The sequence below is a fragment of the Chiloscyllium plagiosum genome, unplaced genomic scaffold (assembly GCF_004010195.1).
Source record: "Chiloscyllium plagiosum isolate BGI_BamShark_2017 unplaced genomic scaffold, ASM401019v2 scaf_11777, whole genome shotgun sequence".
In the NCBI taxonomy this organism is placed as follows: domain Eukaryota; kingdom Metazoa; phylum Chordata; class Chondrichthyes; order Orectolobiformes; family Hemiscylliidae; genus Chiloscyllium; species Chiloscyllium plagiosum.
This window is the reverse complement of record NW_025212199.1, coordinates 8459-18140: the sequence shown is the minus strand read 5'-3', so window position 1 is coordinate 18140 and position 9682 is coordinate 8459. Positions and strand designations below refer to the sequence as shown.

Sequence of the window (9682 nt, the reverse complement as noted above, 5' to 3'; positions counted from 1 at the left end):
CTCCCTTTCCTCCAAGTCCCTCCCCCTCTCTCTCCCTCCCTCCCACCCCCATGTCTCTCCCATTCCCTTTTCTCTCTCTCCCTGACCCACCTCTCAGATTCTAGTCTTGTCCTTCCTTCTCATCCAGTGATCAGCCTCAGACTGCGGTGGAAACCTGGGGACCTTCAATCTATTCAGACATGGGCTAGGCTGGGGAATGGCGTTAACATCACCGGGCCAGTAACTTGGAGGAACAGAGCCAATTCTTTAAGGTCAATGGTTCAAATCTCATCATGGCAACTCAGGAATTTAAATGAACTCTTAATGTAAATTAGAATTGGAGGCTCATCTTGCTGATGGAGACTATTAAACTATTGTCAGGTGCTGTAAACACCTATCTGGGCCACTCCTGTCCTTCAGGAAGGGGATTCTTACCTGGTCTGGCCTCCAGACCCCGAAGCCATCTGAAATGGCTGAATGAGTTCAGTTCCAGTTCTGGCTGGGTAATATAATGCTGCTCCAGTGACCCCCACATCTCTGCGAAAGAAATGTAAATCCCACTAGGAGTTATTAAACAGGAAATTAATAACCTGCAGCTTCTGTCCACATTCATACCCGGACTCCGCCACCTATCCAGGTCACGATAGTGGGTCACTGCTGATGGACCTTACCTCCTGCACACACTCTGAAGCAGAACAAAGAACAGGCCAGAAGATGACCCTTCGGCCCATCAAGATGGATCTGACCCGTGACACTTCAGGGAAACACTGACCTCTCCACTCCATCAATCCTACTGCACACAGTCCTCATCCATTTCCCGGATATCTCTCTCCCACCATCCCCCCACAGCCTCCTGGGAAACAGCTCATGCGGCCCGTCTCCTCCCTGATCACCCTTCTCCCGGCAGCAGGAATGACTGACTCTCCTGTTCCTCTTGCAGGAAATTCGCCCCATCCTTGAGGATCCCAGACACCAAAGGCTGTCGCAAGTGCTGTGTAGGTGAGGAACTGGACAGAGACACCCTGCCCCCAGGGTCAGTGGGTGTGCCTGTGTGCGTGTCTCTTCCTGTCAGCGTGTGAGTGTGCGTGTCAGTGTGTGTGAGACTGTAACATACTGAAATGTTGAGCAACAATGCTTCATTCACACTGTCCCAGCATCTTGCTAATATCCAGAGAGAACCCCTCGATTAGATTCCAGTCTGTAACTCCCTCCCGGTGTATTTGTTATTCTGTATATAAACCACCCCGAACCCCTCGATAACATTCCAGTCTGTAACTCCCTCCTGGGTATCTGTTATTCTGTATATAAACCACCCCGAACCCCTCGATTAGATTCCAGTCTGTAACTCCCGCCCGGGGTATCTGTTATTCTGTATGTAAACCACCCCAAACCCATCGATTAGATTCCAGTCTATAACTCCCTCCCGGGTATCTGTTATTCTGTATATAAACCCTCACCAAACCCCTGGATGAGATTCCAACCGGCTATCTGTTATTCTGTATATAAACCTCTCTGAACCACTTGACTTGGCCATGCTCCGGGCTGTCTGTTGTGAATGTGGAAGCAATGCTGTGGTTTCCTTGTGTCTGTTTGCAGTGAGAAACCCCCACACGACATCTACGTTCCTGAGTGCAGCCTTGGACAATGTCATCGTCCTTCTCCAGTGGTACGAGCCCCTACAGAAGTTCATGATGCACAAGGTAACACGCATGTCCTTGCTCATTCTTCACTGGGTTCGGAGAGAGGCTGGAGGGGGAGACCTGTACCAGTGTTGGGATTATTTACAGATGGCTCACAGCATGTTGGGACGGCTGGAACACTCTGTGCTGCAAAGCCCCGATGGGCGAATATCAGGCCAGCCAACTGGGTGTGGACACTCTGGGGCCAAGACCAGGCCAATTTCCCCAAGAGGGATTGCACAATTTACAGCACAGAGGAAGGTCACACTCCCCAGTGCTTTTTTACGGCTGTACCAGCCTTCCCCCATCATGTTCTCATCATTGTCATCACATCAATATATCTACCTGCTCCTTATTCCAGGCTGTCATTCTTAATGTCAGCGCTGAGGGAATGGGCACTGTCGGAGGGTCAGTGCTGAGGGAGTGCCCCACTGTCGGAGGGACAGTGCTGAGGGAGCGGGCACTGTCGGAGGGTCAGTGCTGAGGGAGTGCCCCACTGTCAGAGGGACAGTGCTGAGGGAGCGGGCACTGTCGGAGGGTCAGTGCTGAGGGAGTGCCCCACTGTCGGAGGGTCAGTGCTGAGGGAGTGGGCACTGCTGGAAGGGGCTGCAGGAACTGTAATGACCCACTCCTGCTCTTTCCCCTCCCCCAGTGCCTGATCGGAGCTTTCGTTAAGGCTTTGTCCAACAAGACAGGAGTTTCCAAACTGAAATAGAAATTGGCGTTGCTGTTAGGAAGTTGTTATTGTTGAGTTTCTCCTGAGACCAGGCTTCAGCGAGCCATCTCCCTGTCCTCGGTGGGAGCCAGTGGGCTGACTCCTGTTTCCTTTCCTTTTTCTCTCGATCCTTCATCCAGCAAGTCAGCCTCACGCTCCCGAACCCTCTGCAAATCTTCGAGCTACTGGTCTTCCCGGGTGAGGAGTACCCACAAGTGTGTCTGGGCGTCTGTGCTCCCACCCAGCCCGACCAGGTGCTGCAGTTTGACACCATTCAGCTCAACGCCACGGGATCACTCGGCCCGGAGGCACGGCCAGGTATGGGCACCAGGAAACACCCAAAAGCAGCCGGGGGTTGGCGCCGTACACACTGACGGTGACCCTCCCGCCGGTCCTGCACACGACAGGACGGTGTCAACGTCTGTCAGGGAACCGCGACAGGAAATACCAGGACAGACCCCCGTCAAACAGATGGAGGGGTCACAGGGAGCGGGCTGGAGGGGCTTACAGAGATAGGGAGGGGGTGACAGAGATAGGGAGGGGGTATAGGGGCCGGAGGGGGTTACCTCTACACTCTTCCACCCCATCCCAGGGACAGGGACAGCGCGGGGTTAGATACAGAGTAAAGCTCCCTCTGTGTGTGTGGGAGCAGTGTGTCTGTGCTGGCCTGTGCTGGCCTGTGCTGGCCTGTGTTGGTCTGTGCTGGCCTGTGTTGGCCTGTGCTGGCCTGTGTTGGTCTGTGCTGGCCTGTGCTGGCCTGTGAGCAGTCAGTGTTGTTCCCTGACACAGTCCGCTCTCCAGTGCCCAACGGTCTGATCTCCCTCAACTCTCCCGAATCCCCCGATGAGTCAATGGAGCTGCAGTGCGCGGTCTCATGGCAGCCTGGACGCGGGAGGCTGAATTATTTATCCAACTTGTGTGTGTGTGTGGGTGTGTGTGTGGGTCGACTTGTGTGTGGGTGTGTGTGTGGGTGTGTGTGTGTGTGCAGTGCTGTGTGAGATGAACCCAATGTCCCGCTTGAGGCCATACCCATGGATACCGATCTTGGCTATCAGCCTCTGCTCGGCCACTCGGTGTTGCTGCCTGTCCCGAAGTTGGCCTTGGAGTTTGGTCACCCGACGGTCCGAGGCCGACGGTCCGTGTCTGGTGATTGTTACACAATTGGCAGGCAGTCAGTCCATGTGACATTTTATAAATTCCATTTTGTAAATAGAACTAATCTGACTCGAGGTTGGAAACCAGACAGACTCTAACCTCACTCCTGAGGAGAAAGTGAGGTCTGCAGATGCCTGGAGATCAGAGATGGAAATGTGTTGCTGGAACAGGTCAGGCAGCATCCAGGGAACAGGAGAATCAACGTTTCGGGCATTAGCCCTTCTTCAGGAACACGTTCCTCATTCCTGAAGAATTCAGCACCACCTTCCTAACCTGCAATCTTCTTCCCGACCTCTCCGCCCCCACCCCAGTCTGACCTATCACACTCACCTTGACCTCTTTCCACCTATCACATTTCCGAACGCCCCTCCCCCAAGTCCCTCCTCCCTACCTTTTATCTTAGCCTGCTGGACAAACTTTCCTCATTCCTGGAGAAGGGCTAATGCCCGGAACGTCGATTCTCCTGTTCCCTAGATGCTGCCTGACCTGCTGCGCTTTTCCAGCAACACATTTCCATCTCTAACCTCTCTCCTCCTTCCTGATGAAGGACTTTTGCCTGAAATGTCGATTTTCCTGTTTCTCGGATGCTGTATTTTTCCAGCATCACTCTTATCTAGACTCTGATCTGCAGTCCTCTCTTATGCTTAGTCGATTCTAACCTCACACATTCAATGCACTGTCTTAGCTGAGATGTCACCTTTTTTTAATAAAACTTTGAGTTATCTCGGGAATTTGACTTGAAAGAAGTTCTGGGATTTACATACTAGTGAATCCAAACCTGCATTCCCATTCAAGGTGATTAAAGACTTAACAACAATCCAGGTTTGTTTAGCACATCACATCAGTTGTATGACACTTTCATCTTTTACTATAAATTCTGTGCCCTATGATCCTGACCCACTAGCTACCTGATGAAGGGGCAATGCTCTGAAAGCTAGTGCTTCCAAATAAACCTGTTGGGACTATAACCTGGTGTTGTGTGATTTTTATCTTAGTCCATCCCAATCCAACACCAACAGCTCCACATCATTTTACTAATGATCATGACGGTATTGATTTATCCTGTCAAAATGGACAATTTCATGTTTTCCCACACTGTATTCTATTTAATAGATTCTTGTCCACTTAAACTACCTATAACTGTTGTCTTCTTAACTTACTTTTCCTATCTTTGAGTCATCAACAAATTTGGCAACTCTACCTCCCCTTCCTTCATCCAAATTATTTCACTGAATTATAAATACTGCTGTGTCGCTTGTTCCAACCTGCTATCCAGAAATGGAGCCATTCTCTACTTTCTGTTCGCCAGCAATCTATTATCCTCATCAATATGCTACCCCTGAAACATGGGCATTTTATTTTCACAATAACCTTTATAGCACTTCATCAAATGTCTCTGGAAAACTAAGTATAGGACATTCACTGGCTCCCCTTTATCCACTGATCATGGTACTTCATCAAAGAACTCCAAGACAGTGAATAAACATGGCATCCTCTTCACAAAACCATGTTGACTTTGTCTGATTACCTTTAACGTTTTAAGGTGTCCCACCTTAACGTTTTAATCACAGCTTCTCTCATTTTCTGTACGACAGTTGTGAAGCTACCTGCAGTGTAGTTTCTGGTTTGCTAGCTCTGTCCCTTTCTGAATGAAGGAGTCACAGTTGCTGCTTTCCAAGTTAATGGGACTTTCCCTGCATCTAGGGAGTTTTAGAAAATTAAAAGAACCACATCTACTAACCCACCAGCCACTCTATTTAAGACCCCAGGATGAAAACCTTCAGGACCCATTGCCTGTAACCTACAACTCCAACAATGTACTCAAGTACCACTTGATTTTCCTGACCTCCTTCCTCCCTTACATTTACATGAAACATTGAACTGCAGATGCTGGAAATCTGAAATCTAAATAAAAACTGCTGGAGAAACTCAGCAGGTCTGGTAATATTGATGGAGAGAAAGCAGAGTCAATGTTTCCAGTCCAGTCACCCTTTTTGAGAACTCCAAACTCCTCCCCTACATTTCCTGTTACAGCTGCTTCTGGGATATTATTTGCTCCCTCTACAGTGAAGACTATCATAGAATTCCTACAGTGTGGAAGCAGACCATTCAGCCCATCGAATCCACATCGACCATCTGAAAATCATCCCACCCAGACCTGCTCCCACTCCACTGACCCCATCCCCATCCCTTGCGTTTCACATGGCTAACGGAAAATACTTCTTCAGTTCACCTGGAATCTCTCTAATTACCATTACAATTTCCCATGCTCGTTTCCTATCAGACTATTGTTAACTATTTGTTAACTTCCCTTACCTGTAGAAACTCTGACTATCTATTTATGGGTGGCACGGTGGCACAGTGACACAGTGCTTAGCACTGCTGCCTCACAGCGCCAGGGACCTGGGTTCAATTCCTGCCTCAGGCGACTGACTGTGTGGAGTTTGCACATTCTCCCCGTGTCTGCGTGGGTTTCCTCCGGGTGCTCCGGTTTCCTCCCACAGTCCAAAGATGTGCAGGTCAGGTGAATTGGCCATGCTAAATTGCCCATAGTGTTAGGTGCAGGGGTAAATGTAGGGGTATGGGTCTGGGTGGGTTGCTCTTCAGAGGGTCAGTGTGGACTTGTTGGGCCGAAGGGCCTGTTTCCACACTAAGTAATCTGATCTATTTGTATAAGCCTTTCATCAGGAAACTGATGAACAGTGTATGCCTGAAACATCGACTCTCCTGCTCCTCGGATGCTGTCTGACCTGCTGTGCTTTTCCAGCACCACTCTAATCTCCAGCATCTGCAGGCCTCACTTTCTCCTATCTGTTTGTATAATTTGAGCTAGCTCATGCTCAAACGCGATTTTCCCTCCCTGATTATGTTTCAGTCATTCTTTGCTGCTTTTTCTCCTCTGTCCAACCTTCTCACCTGTTATCTGTCTTTGCACGATTGCACTTTTTTTGTTTTAAGTTTGATATTTTCATCTATCTTTCTAATAAATCATGGCTGCTGGGTTGTTCCTTGGAAATGTTCTTACTTTTTGGAACCTATTTATTCTGTGTATTCTGAAATATTTCTTTAAATATCTGTTACCGTATCTATCATGACCTAGGTTTTAATCCAGTTTGCCAATTAACTTTATGCTTTCATGCTCCACTAATTCCCCTTATTTAAGTTTGTGAAGATAGTCAGGGACCCACTCCTGTCTCTCTCCAACTGGATGTAGAATTTAATCTTATTAAGGCCACTGCAATGTAGGGGCACTCTCGTTGTGCCATCAGTAATGAATGTGACCGAGTATAACCCGCTGTCTAGTCAGCTCCAGAACACAATGTTTCAACAAACTGCTCTGGAAACATTTTGACAACATCCATCTCGACAATTTTTTCCAATCGGACTTTTTCAGTTGATATGTAGATTGAGTTTTCCCATGGTCATCATCGTGTCTTTCTGACACAATCTCAGTATTTCTCCACCCGACGGTATGGTTACCTTCAGCCGGCCTATACCTCTCTCCTCCGATTGATTTCTGGCCTTTATCTCTATCTACCCAAGCTGCTTCCACACCCTGGTTTCCTGAATTCTGGTTCTCACTCTCGATCATGATAAATCATCATTATTTACAGTCACCCTCACTTCCCATCGCAAATTCAGCTCTTTTGTTTGTGTTTGGACCAAAGCTGAAATGAGGCCAGGAGTTGCAAGCTCCCTGTATCAGTGAGCAGGGTGTTGCTGAGTAAGTGCTACTTGATGGAATTGTCAGCTATACCTTCCATCACTTCCCATCACCTTGCTGAGGGAGTAGGACCCTCCAAGCTGTACGCTGCTGCATTTAGGGCTTTGAACAGAAAGCCTCTGTGCTTCTCTCAATCCGTCCAACGCATTGTCCATGACAAGATGAATCCATCTTTAGTTTATTTGCTTTACTGCCATGGGCCTTCCTGATGTATGAGCATCCTGCTGGGCTCTCATCAAGGCCTGGCCTTTCTGACTGTCACCATATTCAATGTCAGAGGGTATTACCAAAGAATGTCAGGGTGTCACATTACGGACAAAATCAACCCAGCTCCAGCTTTACTGATATCACAGGGCCAGCAGGTGACAGCTGGAGGAAATTGAAGATAAAGGATTGAGAATATAGAACACAGAACATAGAAATTACAGCACAGAACAGGCCCTTCGGCTCACGATGTTGTACCAAGGATTAATCCTAATGTAAAATAAAATAACCTACACACCCCTCAACTCACTGCTATCCATGTGCATGTCCAGCAGTCGCTTAAATGTCCCCAATGACTTCGCTTCCACCATCTCAGCTGGCACCGCATTCCATGCATTCACAACTCTCTGCGTAAAGAACCTACCTCTGACGTCTCCTTTATACCTTCCTCCTAATATCTTCAAACTATGACTCCTCGTACCAGTCAATCCTGCCCTGGGGAAAAAGTCTCTGGCTACTGACTCTATCCATGCCTCTCATTATCTTGTATACCTCGATCAGGTCTCCTCTCTACCTCCTTCTCTCCAGAGAGAAAAGTCTGAGCTTATTCAACCTTTCGTCATAAGACAAGCCTTCCAATCCAGGCAGCATCCTGGTAAACCTTCTTTGCACCCTCTCCAAAGCCTCTGTATCTTTCCTATAATAGGGCGACCAGAACTGGACACAATATTCCAAGTGTGGTCTCACCAGGGACTTGTAGAGCTGCAGCAAAACCTCACGGCTCTTAAACTCCATCCCCCTGTTAATGAAAGCCAAAACACCATATGCTTTCTCAACAACCCAATCTACTTGGGTGGCAACTTCAAGGGATCTATGTATTTGAACACCAAGATCCCTCTGTTCCTCACAAAGCCATGCTGACTGCCTTTAATCACACTATGCTTTTCCAAATAGTCATAAACTCTATCCCTCAGAATTCTTTCCAAAACCTTGCTGACCACAGACGTAAGACTGACTGGTCTGTAATTGCCAGGGATTTCCCTATTAGGGTCTAGATTAGAGTGGTGTTGGAAAAGCACAGCAGGTCAGGCAGCATCCGAGGAGCAGGAAAATCGACGTTTCGGGCAAAAGCCCTTCATCAGGATCTTCCAGCTCGTCGGATGCTGCCTGACCTGCTGTGCTTTTCCAGCACCACTCTAATCTAGACTCTGGTTTCCAGCATCTGCAGTCATTGTTTTTCCCAGGGATTTCCCTATTCCAATTCTTGAAAAGAGGAACAACATTCACCTCCTTCCTGTGGAGAGTAAGGAAGCAAATATCCTCGTCAGCGGCTTAGCAACCTCCTTTTTCGTTTCCCGGAGCAGCCCGGGATAAATCTGGTCTGGCCCTGGGGACTTATCAATCTTAATGTTTTCCAAAATTTCCAGCACATCATCTTCATCAATCTCGATCTGGTCAAGACTGTATCCCAGCTCCTCAAAGTTCTCATTCACAACAAGGTCCCTTTCCTTAGTGAAAACCGAAGCAAAAAACTCATTGAGGGCTTCCCCTATCTGCTCAGACTCCATACACAAGTTCCCAATGCTATCGCTGATCAGCCCTACCCTCTCCCTGATCATTCTCTTATTCCTCATGTATGAGTAAAATGCCTTTAGGTTCTCCCTAATCCTTCTTGCTAAGCCTTTTTCATGCTCCCTCTTCACTCTCCACAGTCCATTTCTGAGCTCCTTTCTAGCAAGCCTGTAATCCTCTAAAGCTGTGCTAGAAAGCTGTGCTAGATTCTTGCTTCCTCCACCTTACGTAAGCTGCCTTCTTCCTTTTGATGAGAAGCCCCTCTGTTCTCGACATCCAAGGTTCCTTATTCTTACCCCTTCTTACCTGTCTCAGAGGAACAAATTTGTGCATCACTCGCAACAACTGCTCCTTAAATAGTCTCCACACGTCTGCTGTGCCCTCTCTGTGGAACAATTGCTCCCAGTCTGTACTTCCCAACTCCTGTCTGATAGCTTCATAATTTCCTTTTCCCAGCTTAAATATCTTCCCTCGGTAACTGCTCCTTTCCCTCTCCAAGGCTATGCTAAATGTGAGGCAGTTGTGATCACTTTCACCAAAGTGTTCTCCCACCACGAGGTCTGACACCTGTCCTGGCTCGTTGCCGAGCACCAAATCCAAAATGGCCTCTAACCTCATTGGCCTGTCTACATACTGAGTAAGGAAACCCTCCTG

At 48.1% G+C, this 9682-nt stretch overlaps 1 protein-coding gene across 1 annotated transcript in view; it reads left to right on the top strand.

Annotated features, from left to right (window-relative positions):
• The window catches only part of LOC122547333 (mitogen-activated protein kinase kinase kinase kinase 2-like), a 24154-nt gene that overhangs the window by 6944 nt on the left and 7528 nt on the right, over positions 1 to 9682 (top strand). The window contains exons 4-6 of the mRNA XM_043685976.1: positions 920 to 978; positions 1576 to 1679; positions 2514 to 2736. Coding sequence (XP_043541911.1) covers positions 920 to 978; positions 1576 to 1679; positions 2514 to 2736 — 386 coding nt within the window. The remainder of the gene's footprint in view (positions 1 to 919; positions 979 to 1575; positions 1680 to 2513; positions 2737 to 9682) is intronic.